This window comes from Lepisosteus platostomus, chromosome 9, assembly GCF_059453375.1.
Source record: "Lepisosteus platostomus isolate fLepPlt1 chromosome 9, fLepPlt1.hap1, whole genome shotgun sequence".
Classification (NCBI taxonomy): domain Eukaryota; kingdom Metazoa; phylum Chordata; class Actinopteri; order Semionotiformes; family Lepisosteidae; genus Lepisosteus; species Lepisosteus platostomus.
The window spans coordinates 1452337-1468599 of NC_142619.1; the positions used below are offsets into that span (position 1 = coordinate 1452337).

The 16263-nt window shown below is 53.0% G+C and overlaps 2 protein-coding genes across 5 annotated transcripts in view; both read left to right on the forward strand.

Annotated features, from left to right (window-relative positions):
• LOC148654302 (uncharacterized) overlaps positions 1-9146 on the forward strand; it is a 75457-nt gene extending 66311 nt beyond the window's left edge. The window contains exon 2 of the mRNA XM_088646312.1: positions 2374-9146. Coding sequence (XP_088502438.1) covers positions 4435-6279 — 1845 coding nt within the window. The 5' untranslated portion in view covers positions 2374-4434 and the 3' untranslated portion in view covers positions 6280-9146. The remainder of the gene's footprint in view (positions 1-2373) is intronic.
• The window catches only part of kcnc3a (potassium voltage-gated channel, Shaw-related subfamily, member 3a), a 110000-nt gene that overhangs the window by 45391 nt on the left and 48346 nt on the right, over positions 1-16263 (forward strand). For all 4 annotated transcript variants that reach the window (XM_088646291.1, XM_088646288.1, XM_088646290.1 and 1 more), the window contains 2 exons: positions 9159-10152; positions 15114-15305. In XM_088646291.1, coding sequence (XP_088502417.1) covers positions 9159-10152; positions 15114-15305 — 1186 coding nt within the window. The remainder of the gene's footprint in view (positions 1-9158; positions 10153-15113; positions 15306-16263) is intronic.

The window sequence follows — 16263 nt, forward strand, 5'->3', positions numbered from 1 at the left end:
CGCCTCTCCCCTCTTCCTGCTTTGCCCTCCGACCAATCGCCTCGCGCCGGCGGGTCAGGTGACTGAGGGCAGCAGCAGCATGCTGGGTAATGTAGTTCGGACAAGGATGCCCTGGGTGGCAGAGCCCCCTTCTAGCACAGAGGGTCCAATCACGCAGATTCATCACCCCCCGGGAAAGAAAAGAGGTCTGGAGGGCGGGGGGGTCGTGCCGGGCTGAGACCTGGGGCTATTGATCTGACTGAGAGAAGTCAGATCTGCCCAAGGAGAGCGTCCGGACATGTCTGATCCGGCGGCTGGGGTCTGAGAGCAGAGCCTTCTAGGAAAATGAAACGAAAACCCCCTGGTAGACCCTGCAAACAGGGGCGGCGGGGCCGTGCATCGGGTCCGAGGCATTGGGGTTAGCTGTTGCGCGTGGTAACAGATAAGCAGAGACCTCATTTCGTTAAAGAGACACGTCCCGGGATTCAGACATTCGATGCGCCCGTCTTGGACTGCTCTGGCCCTGGGGCACTGTGGAGGTCTCATGGCAGGTATTGATCTTGTTTTGGACTGCGGCTTGGGACTCAGCATCTCCTCCCTTTCTTTCTGGGTGTGTTTTAGGTCCTGTACTTGACCGAGCGTGCCCCCCAGTAGGGCTGTGCTTCTGATAAGGTGTGCTGCGGAACATGCTTTAGAAAAGGGTGATCAGGGCACTAGAACGTTTGATGACATCACCCAGTTCTTCTGCAGACAGGAGGTCCAGGTGAACGTGGTGTGCAATCACTCTCCGTCTCTCTTGGGGAAAACATCACAATCCAGTCTGCCACATTTCATAATTAGTAGTTTATCAATCACACGGCTGGGAGGCTTGTTCCCCACTCCGGCCCCTCTCTGTGTAAAGAGGTGTCTCCTATCCAGACTGGAACAGGCTTTAGTCATCTGTGAAGACGCACTATTTTCACCTATCAGGCAATGTGCAGAGCAGGATAATTGGCACGCAGAGTGTTAAGATCTGTAGTTGTCCTATGTAAACTACAGTTTAAAGTAGAGTGTGTTTCAAGAGAGTTAAACTAATGTGAAAACTGTACAATGCATTCACAAAATGTCATTTAAAAAATATAAGAAAAACTACTGCTTTATCCTATATTGTTGCCCTGGAATTAGAAGAGCAACCGGATACATTCTGGAGCTAAAGGAACCGAAGCTTTTGAGATTCGAATACAAAAGACACAGAGGAGACCTGATCCAAATATTAAAATTATGGGAGTCTGGAACAGGCTGCCCAGCCCTGTGGTTGAAGCTGATACCCCGGCTTCTCTCCAGACACAGCTGGGTGAGCTCCTCCAGTCAGGACAGGAGGCTCTACTGTACACAGAGGGGGGTGGGGGTGGGGAACAAGCTGCCCAGCCCTGTGGTTGATGCCGATACCCTGGCTTCTCTCCAGACACAGCTGGGTGAGCTCCTGGGATCAATGAACTACTGAATAAAAAAGAAATGAATTAGATGGGCAGAATGACTATTATAGTCTTTCTTATATTCTTGTGTGTTTTACTGTTTGGCAGCTGATGGGATTCCTCTGCTGTGCCTCTGGGAATTTCACCTGGCTGACGTGTATCAGTGTGAACCTACTGTTTGTGCTTCATCTGTGTGTCAGTTAGCGTGTGGGGATATTCTCTCTCTATTCTCTCTTCCCTGTCACTGTCACCATGCTCGAATTATCACTGGTCCTGGACCGGCTGACCTTTATGGCATTCAAGTCCAGCACTGCCCCATGGCTGACCGAGGTGCAGAGGATCTTTCTTTCTCTCCCGTGGCTGAAGCACGATGCCCTGAGACCCAGATCACCACACAGGCGCACTGACACACTGACTGCGAAACGGCTCACACAGTGATACGCTGACTCCCTGTTGACTGACCACTACCTACAAGCCAGCAGCCATATCGCCCTGCAGCTCACAACTGGCAACCCCCTGAAGCTCAGCAGGTGTGAGCCTGGTCAGTACCTGGATGGGAGACCTCCTGGGAAAAACTAAGGTTGCTGGAGGAAGAGGTGTGAGTGGGGCCAGCAGGGGGCGCTCACCCTGCGGTCCGTGTGGGTCCTCATGCCCCAGTATAGTGACGGGGACACTACACTGTAAACAGGCGCCATCCTTCAGATGAGACGTAAAACCGAGGTCCTGACTCTCTGTGGTCATGAACAATCCCAGGGTGTCTCTCGAGAAGAGTAGGGGTGTCACCCCAGTGTCCTGGCCAAACTCCCCCCTGGCCTTTACCCCTCATGGCCTCCTAATAACCCCCCTCTCTGAACTGGCTCCATCCCTCTGATCTCCTCCCACTGATAGCTGATGTGTGGGGAGCGTTCTGGTGCACTATGGCTGCCGTCGCATCATCCAGGTGGGGCTGCACACTGGTGGGGGTGGAGGGGATCCCCATTACCTGTAAAGCGCTTTGAGTGGAGTGTCCAGAAAAGTGCTATATAAGTGTAAGCAATTATAATGATTATTACTATTATTAATACCTGACCCACACTGTCAGAGAGAGAGAGAGAGAGAGGAGGAGAGGTCAGGACCTCACTGTAGCACGTCCAGGAACAGAGTGCGGGGAACTTCCAGGAACAGAAATGAGGGAGAGAATGTGAGGAACTGGGGAGGAAGGAAGAAAATCAGAGAGTGGGAGGGAGAGAGAGAGAGATGATGGGAGACAGTCTATACCCAGTGACTTAACCCAGGCCTCTCACTTTACACTGAACACTGGATGGACACAGGTGATGAAAGTTGATGGGACACAGTGTGCATTACAGCTCAGCATTGTCCTCTGGTTCAGGTCCAGTCCTGTTGGACCGTGAGGACAGCTGGTCCGGTGGTTCAGGTCCGGTCCTGTTACACCAGGAGGACAGCTGGTCCGGTGGTTCAGGTCCAGTCCTGTTGGACCAGGAGGACAGCTGGTCCGGTGGTTCAGGTCCGGTCCTGTTACACCGGGAGGACAGCTGGTCCGGTGGTTCAGGTCCGGTCCTGTTGGACCAGGAGGACAGCTGGTCCGGTGGTTCAGGTCCAGTCTTTGCCTGTTGCAAAGCAGCCTGACCCATTCCAGGTTTTTCCAGCTGCTGGCCCAGCACCAGGGTCTCCTGACCTTACGGACCCCGTCTGGAGACGGAACACGTGTGCCTCCGCAGGGCTGCAGAGGACAACAGAGGACAGCAGAGGACAGCCCGGCTGTGCACTGGGGCCCTGCCTCAGCCTCTCGTGACAGCTCACAGCTCACAGCGCTGAGCAGAAGCCCGGGTCAGAGACGTGCTGAGCCCTGCACAGCCTCCGGGAGCAGAGCGTGGGGTGAGCTCTGTGCTCGTGGGGCAGTCAGGCCCCGGGCTGTTGCCCTGGTCCTGTTGCAGTTTGCTGAATTAGCCCAGAACTTTACCCATCTACAGTACGTACCTGGTCTCCCTGGTGTGGCATTGTCTCTCTCAATTCAGAATTGTTTTCTCTGCTCTACTGTGCTTTTACCCTGCTCTCACTGGGCTTTACTGCGCTGTACTGTGCTTTTACCCCGATCTCACTGGACTTTACTGCGCTGTACTGTGCTTTTACCCTGATCTCACTGGACTTTACTGCGCTGTACTGTGCTTTTTCCCTGATCTCACTGGGCTCTACTGCGCTGTACTGTGCTTTTACCCTGATCTCACTGGGCTTTACTGTGCTTTTACCCTGATATCACTGGGCTCTACTGCACTGTACTGTGTTTTTACCCTGATCTCACTGGACTTTACTGCGCTGTACTGTGCTTTTTCCCTAATCTCACTGGGCTCTACTGCGCTGTACTGTGCTTTTACCCTGATTTCACTGGGCTTTACTGCACTGTACTGTGCTTTTACCCTGATCTCACTGGACTTTACTGCGCTGTACTGTGCTTTTTCCCTGATCTCACTGGGCTCTACTGCGCTGTACTGTGCTTTTACCCTGATCTCACTGGACTTTACTGCGCTGTACTGGGCTTTTACCCTGATCTCTTATGCTCTTTACCTTACCCGTCGCTTCTTCCGGGTACGAGGGGAGTTTACTGTAGTATTTGCGTTTAGCCTTTTACACCCTTCTCAGTCCTCCTTCATTTTAAAGCAAGATAACTTTTTTTTTTTCAATTCGACCATTCCCAGCCAGGAAGGCACCCTGCGCTTGGTCAGGGTCTTTTTCCAATTTCCGCCGACCGAGTTTTTTTCCCTGGTGCGCCTAATATATCACGACAGCGTATATTCGAGTAAATACGGTACTTAAAAAAAATTCGGTCGTTGACGCGGAAGCACACCCGCAGTGCTACAGTACCTGTGCGGGGACTGCAGCGCATGATGGGACCCTTGAAGAATAGTATGGAAACGTAACAGCCTGCTTCGATGTTTCACTGCCAAAGCGGGGCTGAGGAAGATGCATAGCTTACGTCTCCGTTATAAACCAGTTGTATGAGGACATGGCGGACAACGTGTTTGAGCAGAGCAGTGCACAGTCTGTCTGCATGGAGCTGGAACAGAGTCTCCCTAATTGTGAATGTGTGGAATCAGGGGTCAGAGTCAGTGCTGCAGTGTTTCAGCAGTGGGGTGTGGAGTCAGGGGTCAGAGTCAGTGCTGCAGTGTTTCAGCAGTGTGGAATCAGGGGTCAGAGTCAGTGCTGCAGTGTTTCAGCAGTGTGGAATCAGGGGTCAGAGTCAGTGCTGCAGTGTTTCAGCAGTGGGGTGTGGAATCAGGGGTCAGAGTCAGTGCTGCAGTGTTTCAGCAGTGGGGTGTGGAATCAGGGGTCAGAGTCAGTGCTGCAGTGTTTCAGCAGTGGGGTGTGGAATCAGGGGTCAGAGTCAGTGCTGCAGTGTTTCAGCAGTGTGGAATCAGGGGTCAGAGTCAGTGCTGCAGTGTTTCAGCAGTGGGGTGTGGAATCAGGGGTCAGAGTCAGTGCTGCAGTGTTTCAGCAGTGTGGAATCAGGGGTCAGAGTCAGTGCTGCAGTGTTTCAGCAGTGGGGTGTGGAATCAGGGGTCAGAGTCAGTGCTGCAGTGTTTCAGCAGTGTGGAATCAGGGGTCAGAGTCAGTGCTGCAGTGTTTCAGCAGTGGGGTGTGGAATCAGGGGTCAGAGTCAGTGCTGCAGTGTTTCAGCAGTGGGGTGTGGAATCAGGGTCAGAGTCAGTGCTGCAGTGTTTCAGCAGTGGGGTGTGGAATCGGGTCAGAGTCAGTGCTGCAGTGTTTCAGCAGTGGGGTGTGGAATCAGGGGTCAGAGTCAGTGCTGCAGTGTTTCAGCAGTGTGGAATCAGGGGTCAGAGTCAGTGCTGCAGTGTTTCAGCAGTGGGGTGTGGAATCAGGGGTCAGAGTCAGTGCTGCAGTGTTTCAGCAGTGGGGTGTGGAATCAGGGGTCAGAGTCAGTGCTGCAGTGTTTCAGCAGTGGGGTGTGGAATCGGGTCAGAGTCAGTGCTGCAGTGTTTCAGCAGTGGGGTGTGGAATCAGGGGTCAGAGTCAGTGCTGCAGTGTTTCAGCAGTGGGGTGTGGAATCAGGGGTCAGAGTCAGTGCTGCAGTGTTTCAGCAGTGGGGTGTGGAATCGGGTCAGAGTCAGTGCTGCAGTGTTTCAGCAGTGGGGTGTGGAATCAGGGGTCAGAGTCAGTGCTGCAGTGTTTCAGCAGTGGGGTGTGGAATCGGGTCAGAGTCAGTGCTGCAGTGTTTCAGCAGTGGGGTGTGGAATCAGGGGTCAGAGTCAGTGCTGCAGTGTTTCAGCAGTGGGGTGTGGAATCAGGGGTCAGAGTCAGTGCTGCAGTGTTTCAGCAGTGTGGAATCAGGGGTCAGAGTCAGTGCTGCAGTGTTTCAGCAGTGGGGTGTGGAATCAGGGGTCAGAGTCAGTGCTGCAGTGTTTCAGCAGTGGGGTGTGGAATCAGGGGTCAGAGTCAGTACTGCAGTGTTTCAGCAGTGGGGTGTGGAATCAGGGGTCAGAGTCAGTGCTGCAGTGTTTCAGCAGTGGGGTGTGGAATCAGGGGTCAGAGTCAGTGCTGCAGTGTTTCAGCAGTGGGGTGTGGAATCAGGGGTCAGAGTCAGTGCTGCAGTGTTTCAGCAGTGTGGTGTGGAATCAGGGGTCAGAGTCAGTGCTGCAGTGTTTCAGCAGTGGGGTGTGGAATCAGGGGTCAGAGTCAGTGCTGCAGTGTTTCAGCAGTGTGGAATCAGGGGTCAGAGTCAGTGCTGCAGTGTTTCAGCAGTGGGGTGTGGAATCAGGGGTCAGAGTCAGTGCTTCAGCAGTGTGGAATCAGAGTCTACAGTGTTTTATTCAGGCCTGTAAATGTGCTCTAGAGACCTGATAGTACAGGTGGACACTATGATCCAGGGATGAAGAGAGAGGAGAGGGTCCCAGGTTGATGGACACTGCCTTCTCCCTCTCCAGCCCCTCACCACTCTCTCTGCCTCGGTGTCTGCCCCCCCCCCTCCTCCTCCTCCTCCTCCTCCTCCTCCTCCGGCCCGCTGTTTCTGCTTCGTTGGCAGGACTGCACTCCGTCCCCTGCTCCTGCAGCGCCATCAATGGATTGAGCGCCCCATTCCCCCCGGAGACCTGATCAGGCACTTTTCAGGACGACCGCATTCCTGCAGCCCATTATTTTAAAGGACCCCTCAGGAGACAGGCGGTGGGGGAGGGGGAGGGGGAGGGCTCCGTTTAGCACCGTGTCTTGTCACAGATTCATGGTGTTGGCGGTTTCGACGGCTCTGTTTGGCAACCGGTGTGCCACACGCCCACAGGCCTCTAGGAGCAGAGGGCACAGGTGCTGAGCCCCCTCGTCGGTGTTCCCGCCCGCCCGGGCCCGAGACGGTTTCAGGAGGGCGGATTGCTCCTGGAACAGCCTGCGGTGGTGTTGTCACTGTCTCCCCGCCGCCGGTGCTGTCCGGAGGAAGGTTCGAGGGCCCCAGTCCAGTCAGGTTGATGAGATCAGTGATAGACTGGACCGGTGGTCTCTGGACTGTAGGGGTACAGTGTGACCCAGACTGGACCGGTGATCTCTGGACTGTAGGGGTACAGTGTGACCCAGACTGGACCAGTGATCTCTGGACTGTGGGGGTACAGCGTGACCCAGACTGGACCGGTGATCTCTGGACTGTAGGGGTACAGTGTGACCCAGACTGGACTGTGGGGGTACAGTGTGACCCAGACTGGACCAGTGATCTCTGGACTGTGGGGGTATAGTGTGACCCAGACTGGACCGGCGATCTCTGGACTGTGGGGGTACAGTGTGACCCAGACTGGACCGGCGATCTCTGGGCTGTAGGGGTACAGTGTGACCCAGACTGGACCAGTGATCTCTGGACTGTAGGGGTACAGTGTGACCCAGACTGGACCGGTGATCTCTGGACTGTGGGGGTACAGTGTGACCCAGACTGGACCGGCGATCTCTGGACTGTAGGGGTACAGTGTGACCCAGACTGGACCAGTGATCTCTGGACTGTGGGGTTACAGTGTGACCCAGACTGGACTGTGGGGGTACAGTGTGACCCAGACTGGACCAGTGATCTCTGGACTGTGGGGGTATAGTGTGACCCAGACTGGACCGGCGATCTCTGGACTGTGGGGGTACAATACAATCTCTGCTTGTCTTGTGTCTTGTGTCGTTTCAGAGAGGAACTCTTTTACTGAAGGTGTTTTACATGCATTTGTAAAAATTTAATAATCCAGTAGGATATCAATGTGTCCTTTGGCAATTTTAGTTTGTAGGACATCATTTTTTTTGCCTTTCTGCAGAACACGATATAATAGTTAGATCAGTGCTGTAATCGGAGGTTCATTACCAGGTGGTACCTAAGGAAGGGCAGTGAGATCAAAATACAACAACGCCACAGATGACCCTTCACTCATAAGGAGATGGACAAACCCTTCTGCTTATCAAGACACTTCTAACATCATTTATCCATTTATTCCATTTACTTAAGAATCCTTTATTTTCTCTGTCTCCTGTCCTGTTTTGTGTGGGATTCTCTGTGATCTCCACTCTTTCACTGTCTCCTGTAGTGTCAGTGTGTGTGTATGAACCCCTCTCTCTCTCAGTGCAATGTTCATGTACTGGAGTGTCCAGTCAGTGTGTCTGTATTAACCCCTCTCTCTCTCAGTACAGTGTTAATGTACTGGAGTGTCCAGTCAGTGTGTCTGTATTAACCCCTCTCTCTCTCAGTACAGTGTTAATGTACAGTACTGGAGTGTCCAGTCAGTGTGTGTGTATTAACCCCTCTCTCTCTCAGTGCAGTGTTAATGTACTGGAGTGTCCAGTCAGTGTGTCTGTATTAACCCCTCTCTCTCTCAGTGCAGTGTTAATGTACTGGAGTGTCCAGTCAGTGTGTCTGTATTAACCCCTCTCTCTCTCAGTGCAGTGTTCATGTACTGGAGTGTCCAGTCAGTGTGTCTGTATTAACCCCTCTCTCTCTCAGTGCAGTGTTCATGTACTGGAGTGTCCAGTCAGTGTGTCTGTATGAACCCCTCTCTCTCTCAGTGCAGTGTTCATGTACTGGAGTGTCCAGTCAGTGTGTCTGTATGAACCCCTCTCTCTCTCAGTGCAGTGTTAATGTACTGGAGTGTCCAGTCAGTGTGTGTGTATTAACCCCTCTCTCTCTCAGTGCAGTGTTCATGTACTGGAGTGTCCAGTCAGTGTGTGTGTATTAACCCCTCTCTCTCTCAGTGCAGTGTTAATGTACTGGAGTGTCCAGTCAGTGTGTCTGTATTAACCCCTCTCTCTCTCAGTGCAGTGTTCATGTACTGGAGTGTCCAGTCAGTGTGTCTGTATTAACCCCTCTCTCTCTCAGTGCAGTGTTCATGTACTGGAGTGTCCAGTCAGTGTGTCTGTATTAACCCCTCTCTCTCTCAGTGCAGTGTTAATGTACTGGAGTGTCCAGTCAGTGTGTCTGTATGAACCCCTCTCTCTCTCAGGGCAGTGTTAATGTACTGGAGTGTCCAGTCAGTGTGTGTGTATTAACCCCTCTCTCTCTCAGTGCAGTGTTAATGTACTGGAGTGTCCAGTCAGTGTGTCTGTATGAACCCCTCTCTCTCTCAGTGCAGTGTTCATGTACTGGAGTGTCCAGTCAGTGTGTCTGTATTAACCCCTCTCTCTCTCAGTGCAGTGTTCATGTACTGGAGTGTCCAGTCAGTGTGTCTGTATTAACCCCTCTCTCTCTCTCTCTGTTTCTCTCTCCTTCAGTATGTGGCATTCGGCTCGCTCTTCTTCATCCTCATCTCCATCACCACCTTCTGCCTGGAGACGCACGAGGCCTTCAACACCATCATCAAGCGGACGGAGAACGTCACGGTGGGCAACGTGACCCGGGAGGAGGTGGTCTTCGAGGTCATCACCGACTCCTGGCTGACCTACGTGGAGGGCATGTGCGTGATCTGGTTCACCATCGAGTTCCTGCTGCGGATCACCTTCTGCCCGGACAAGGTGGACTTCATCAAGAGCTCGCTCAACATCATCGACTTCGTGGCCATCCTGCCCTTCTACCTGGAGGTGGGCCTGAGCGGCCTGTCCTCCAAGGCGGCCAAGGACGTTCTGGGCTTCCTGCGCGTGGTGAGGTTCGTGCGCATCCTGCGCATCTTCAAGCTGACCCGGCACTTCGTGGGCCTGCGGGTGCTGGGCCACACCTTGCGGGCCAGCACCAACGAGTTCCTGCTGCTCATCATCTTCCTGGCGCTGGGCGTGCTCATCTTCGCCACCATGATCTACTACGCCGAGCGCATCGGCGCCGACCCCGGCGATCCCACGGCCAGCAACCACACCAACTTCAAGAACATCCCCATCGGCTTCTGGTGGGCCGTGGTGACCATGACCACGCTGGGCTACGGGGACATGTACCCCGTCACCTGGTCCGGCATGCTGGTGGGCGCCCTGTGCGCCCTGGCGGGCGTGCTGACCATCGCCATGCCCGTGCCCGTCATCGTCAACAACTTCGGCATGTACTACTCCCTGGCCATGGCCAAGCAGAAGCTGCCCAAGAAGAAGAACAAGCACATCCCCCGGGCGCCCCAGCCCGGCTCCCCCAACTACTGCAAGCCCGACGCCCTGGCCGCCGCCACCGCCTCTCCCCAGAGGATCCTGGGAAACGTGCTGGCGAGCAGCGGGGGCGTGGGGGGCCTGGGAGGGGGCGGCGGGGACTGCCCGCTGGCCCAGGAGGAGATCATCGAGATCAACAGGGCAGGTGAGGGGGCACGACCGCACACCGTGAGACGTGAGCTTCTGAAGGAGTCTGGGGATAGGTGCAGTTCAGGCTGGTATAAGGGAATCTGGAGTGTCTGTGTGTTTACACACTGTCCACAGGCTGTTATAAGGGAATCTGGAGTGTCTGTGTGTTTACACGCTGTCCACAGGCTGTTATAGGGGAATCTGGAGTGTCTGTGTGTTTACACGCTGTCCACAGGCTGTTATAAGGGAATCTGGAGTGTCTGTGTGTTTACACACTGTCCACAGGCTGTTATAGGGGAATCTGGAGTGTCTGTGTGTTTACACGCTGTCCACAGGCTGTTATAAGGGAATCTGGAGTGTCTGTGTGTTTACGCACTGTCCACAGGCTGTTATAAGGGAATCTGGAGTGTCTGTGTGTTTACACACTGTCCACAGGCTGTTATAAGGGAATCTGGAGTGTCTGTGTGTTTACACACTGTCCACAGGCTGTTATAAGGGAATCTGGAGTGTCTGTGTGTTTACACGCTGTCCACAGGCTGTTATAGGGGAATCTGGAGTGTCTGTGTGTTTACACGCTGTCCACAGGCTGTTATAAGGGAATCTGGAGTGTCTGTGTGTTTACACACTGTCCACAGGCTGTTATAGGGGAATCTGGAGTGTCTGTGTGTTTACACGCTGTCCACAGGCTGTTATAAGGGAATCTGGAGTGTCTGTGTGTTTACGCACTGTCCACAGGCTGTTATAAGGGAATCTGGAGTGTCTGTGTGTTTACACACTGTCCACAGGCTGTTATAAGGGAATCTGGAGTGTCTGTGTGTTTACACACTGTCCACAGGCTGTTATAAGGGAATCTGGAGTGTCTGTGTGTTTACGCACTGTCCACAGGCTGTTATAAGGGAATCTGGAGTGCCTGTGTGTTTACACACTGTCCACAGGCTGTTATAAGGGAATCTGGAGTGTCTGTGTGTTTACACACTGTCCACAGGCTGTTAGAAGGGAATCTGGAGTGTCTGTGTGTTTACACACTGTCCAAAGGTCGTTAGAAGGGAATCTGGAGTGTCTGTGTCTTTACACACTGTCCACAGGCTGTTATAAGGGAATCTGGAGTGTCTGTGTGTTTACACACTGTCCACAGGCTGTTATAAGGGAATCTGGAGTGTCTGTGTGTTCACACACTGTCCACAGGCTGTTATAAGGGAATCTGGAGTGTCTGTGTGTTTACACACTGTCCACAGGCTGTTATAAGGGAATCTGGAGTGTCGGTGTGTTTACACACTGTCCACAGGCTGTTATAAGGGAATCTGGAGTGTCGGTGTGTTTACACACTGTCCACAGGCTGGTATAAGGGAATCTGGAGTGTCTGTGTGCTTACACACTGTCCACAGGCTGTTATAAGGGAATCTGGAGTGTCTGTGTGTTCACACACTGTCCACAGGCTGTTATAAGGGAATCTGGAGTGTCTGTGTGTTTACACACTGTCCACAGGCTGTTATAAGGGAATCTGGAGTGTCTGTGTGTTCACACACTGTCCACAGGCTGTTATAAGGGAATCTGGAGTGTCTGTGTGTTTACACACTGTCCACAGGCTGTTATAAGGGAATCTGGAGTGTCGGTGTGTTTACACACTGTCCACAGGCTGTTATAAGGGAATCTGGAGTGTCGGTGTGTTCACACACTGTTCACAGGCTGTTATAAGGGAATCTGGAGTGTCTGTGTGTTTACACACTGTCCACAGGCTGTTATAAGGGAATCTGGAGTGTCTGTGTGTTTACACACTGTCCACAGGCTGTTATAAGGGAATCTGGAGTGTCTGTGTGTTTACACACTGTCCACAGGCTGTTATAAGGGAATCTGGAGTGTCGGTGTCTTTACACACTGTCCACAGGCTGTTATAAGGGAATCTGGAGTGTCTGTGTGTTTACACACTGTCCACAGGCTGTTATAAGGGAATCTGGAGTGTCTGTGTCTTTACACACTGTCCACAGGCTGTTATAAGGGAATCTGGAGTGTCTGTGTGTTTACACACTGTCCACAGGCTGTTATAAGGGAATCTGGAGTGTCTGTGTGTTTACACACTGTCCACAGGCTGTTATAAGGGAATCTTGTCAGTGTATTTAAACATTTCTCTGTGGAATTTCTTTCATCTGCAGTTTTGCTCAGCCATTAAAGGTTTCAGAGTACACATCAGTAGATCAAAGACTGTAGGCAGGTTCAAGACTGGGTTTTATGTGATGAGATTTTAAATGAATTGTCTTCTTAGAAATGGATAACAGGACACTATCTTGAACTGATCTTGCAGAACTTAGACCTCCAGAAAAAAACTGTTTGCAGATCGTCGCTATATAGTGTGATGTAGTGTGCCGTGCACTGGGAGTACTGGGAGTACTGTGATGTAGTGGGCTGTGCACTGGGAGTACTGGGAGTACTGTGATGTAGTGGGCTGTGCACTGGGAGTACTGGGAGTACTGTGGTGTAGTGGCTTTGTACTGGGAGTACTGTCATACAGTGGTCTGTGTACTGGGAGTACTGTGTTGTGGTGTAGTGGGCTGTGTACTGGGAGTACTGTGACTCAGTGGGCTGTGCACTGGGAGTACTGGGATTGCTGTGATGTAGTGTGGTGTGTACTGGGAGTACTGTCATACAGTGGGCTGTGTACTGGGAGTACCATGTTGTAGTGTAGTGGGCTGTGTACTGGGAGTACTGTGATTCAGTGGGCTGTGCACTGGGAGTACTGGGATTGCTGTGATGTAGTGTGGTGTGTACTGGGAGTACTGTCATACAGTGGGCTGTGTACTGGGAGTACCATGTTGTAGTGTAGTGGGCTGTGTACTGGGAGTACTGTGATTCAGTGGGCTGTGCACTGGGAGTACTGGGATTGCTGTGATGTAGTGTGGTGTGTACTGAGAGTACTGTGATGTAGTGGGCTGTGTACTGGGAGTACTGTGGTGTAGTGTAGTGGTCTGTGTACTGAGAGTACTGTGACTCAGTGGGCTGTGCACTGGGAGTACTGGGATTGCTGTGATGTAGTGTGGTGTGTACTGGGAGTACTGTCATACAGTGGGCTGTGCACTGGGAGTACTGTGATGTAGTGTGCTGTGCACTGGGAGTACTGGGAGTACTGTGATGTAGTGGGCTGTGCACTGGAAGTACTGGGAGTACTGTGATGTAGTGGGCTGTGCACTGGAAGTACTGTGATGTAGTGGATTGTGTACTGAGAGTACTGTGATGTAGTGGGCTGTGCACTGGGAGTACTGTGGTGTAGTGTAGTGGGCTGTGTACTGAGAGTACTGTGACTCAGTGGGCTGTGCACTGGGAGTACTGGGATTGCTGTGATGTAGCGTGGTGTGTACTGGGAGTACTGTCATACAGTGGGCTGTGTACTGGGAGTACCGTGTTGTAGTGTAGTGGGCTGTGTACTGGGAGTACTGTGATTCAGTGGGCTGTGCACTGGGAGTACTGTGATGTAGTGTGCTGTGCACTGGGAGTACTGGGAGTACTGTGGTGTAGTGGGCTCTGTACTGTGATGTAGTGGGCTCTGTACTGGGAGTGCTGTATTGTAGTGGTCTGTGCACTGGGAGTTCTGGTATGTAATGTGGTGTGTACTAGGAGTGTTCTGATGTAGTGGGCTGTGCACTGGGAGTACTGTGATTCAGTGGGCTGTGCACTGGGAGTACTGGGAGTACTGTGGTGTAATGGATTGTGTACTGGGAGTACTGTGATGCAGGAGGCTGTGTACTGGGAGTACTGTGGTGTAGTGAGTTGTGTACTGGGTGTACTGTGATGCAGTGGGCTGTGCACTGGGAGTACTGGCAATACTGTGATGTAATGGATTGTGTACTGGGTGTACTGTGATGCAGGGGGCTGTGTACTGGGAGTACTGGGATGTAATGGATTGTGTACTGGGAGTACTGGGAATACTGGGATGTAATGGATTGTGTACTGGGAGTACTGTGATGCAGGGGGCTGTGTACTGGGAGTACTGTGATGTAGTGGATTGTGTACTGGGAGTACTGTGGTGCAAGGGGCTGTGTACTGGGAGTATTGGGAGTAATGGGGTGTAGTGAGCTGTGTACTGTGGTGCAGGGGGCTGTGTACTGGGAGTACCGTGCTGTAGTGTGCTGTGCCCTGGAAGTACTGTGGTGCAGGGGGCTGTGTACGGGGAGTACTGTGATGCAGTATGCTGTGTACTGGGAGTACTATTATGTAGTGGGCAGTGTACTGGGAGCACTGAGGTGCAGGAGGCTGTGTACTGGGAGTATTGGGAGTACTGTGGTGTAGTGGGCTGTGTACCGGGAGTACTGTGGTGTAGTGAGCTGTGTACTGTGGTGTAGTGGGCTGTGTACTGGGAGTACTGTGGTGCAGTGGGCTGTGCACTGGGAGTACTGGGAATACTGTGATGTAATAGATTGTGTACTGGGAGTACTGCAATGCAGTGAGCTGTGCACTGGGAGTACTGTGGTGTTGTGAGCTGTGTACTGTGATGTAGTGGGCTGTGTACTGGGAGTACTGGGAATACTGTGATGCAGGGTGCTGTGCACTGGGAGTGCTGTGATGCAGTGGGCTGTGTACTGGGAGTACTGGAAATACTGTGATGTAGTGGATTGTGTACTGGGAGTACTGTGATGCAGTATACTGTGTAGTGGGAGTACTGGGAGCACTGTGATGTAGTGGGTTGTGTACTGGGAGTACTGTGATGCAGTATGCTGTGTATTGGGAGTACTGGGAGCACTGTGAGGTAGTGGGCTGTGTACTGGGAGTACTGTGAGGTAATGAGCTGTGTACTGGGAGTGCTGTGATGCAGTGGATTATTTACTGGGAGTACTGTGATGCAGTATGCTGTGCACTGGGAGTGCTGTGATGTAGTGGGCTGTGTAATGGGAGTACTGGGAAGTGCTGGTCAGTCTACAGGCAGTCCTGTCCATAGCTGTTGATCGTCCAGCCTGCCTGTGACCCCCCCTCATGTCCGTGTGCCCCCAGACTCCAAGCAGAACGGCGACGCCGCCAACGCTGCCCTGGCCAACGAGGACTGCCCCACCATCGACCAGGCGCTGTCTCCCGAGGAGAAGTCGCCCGCCGGCGGCGGCGCCCGCGACCGCTACCAGCACGACCGCGCCTGCTTCCTGCTCAGCACGGGCGACTTCCGCGCCGCCGACGGCAACGTGCGGAAAGGTACGAGCTCGCCGGAGACCCCCCGCCCCCTCTCCCCGCGCGCTCACCGACACCCAGGGGCCCAGGGCATCAGTGAACTGGGCAGAGGTAAGCAGGTACTGGTCAGCAGGCAGCGGTCAGCAGTCAGATAGACATCGGTCAGTGGGTCAGTGGGTCAGTGGGGGTGTGTCGTCAGTGGGCATCGGTCAGTGGGGGTGTGTCGTCCCCTGGGTCAGTGGGGGTGTGTCATCAGTGGGCGTCGGTCAGTGGGGGTGTGTCGTCCCCTGGGTCAGTGGGGGTGTGTCGTCCCCTGGGTCAGTGTGGGGTGTGTCATCAGTGGGCGTCGGTCAGTGGGGGTGTGTCGTCAGTGGGGTCGGTCAGTGTGGGGTGTGTCATCAGTGGGCGTCGGTCAGTGGGGGTGTGTCATCAGTGGGCGTCGGTCAGTGGGGGGGTGTCATCAGTGGGCGTCGGTCAGTGGGGGTGTGCCGGTCATAAGCCTTTCCACCCCTAGAAGTAGCCAGAATGTGTGACATCACCCTCAATCCATTGCATCGTCATGCATTACCCATCATTCCTACAGACATCAGTGCTGAGACTGAAGGAATAATCTGATCAGCTGCTGTCTCTGTCTGTAATAAACACACACAGCTGGACAGGAGACACAGTGAGGGAGAGGAGATCACAGAGAATCCCTCAGTGATAAACACACACAACAGGACAGGAGACACAGAGAGACAGAGAGAGGAGATCACAGAGAATCCCTCAGTGATAAACACACACAACAGGACAGGAGACACAGTGAGAGAGAGAAGATCACAGAGAATCCCTCAGTGATAAACACACACAACAGGACAGGAGACACAGTGAGAGAGAGAAGATCACAGAGAATCCCTCAGTGATAAACACACACAACAGGACAGGAGACACAGTGAGAGAGAGGAGTCACAGAGAATCCCTCAGTGATAAACACACACAACAG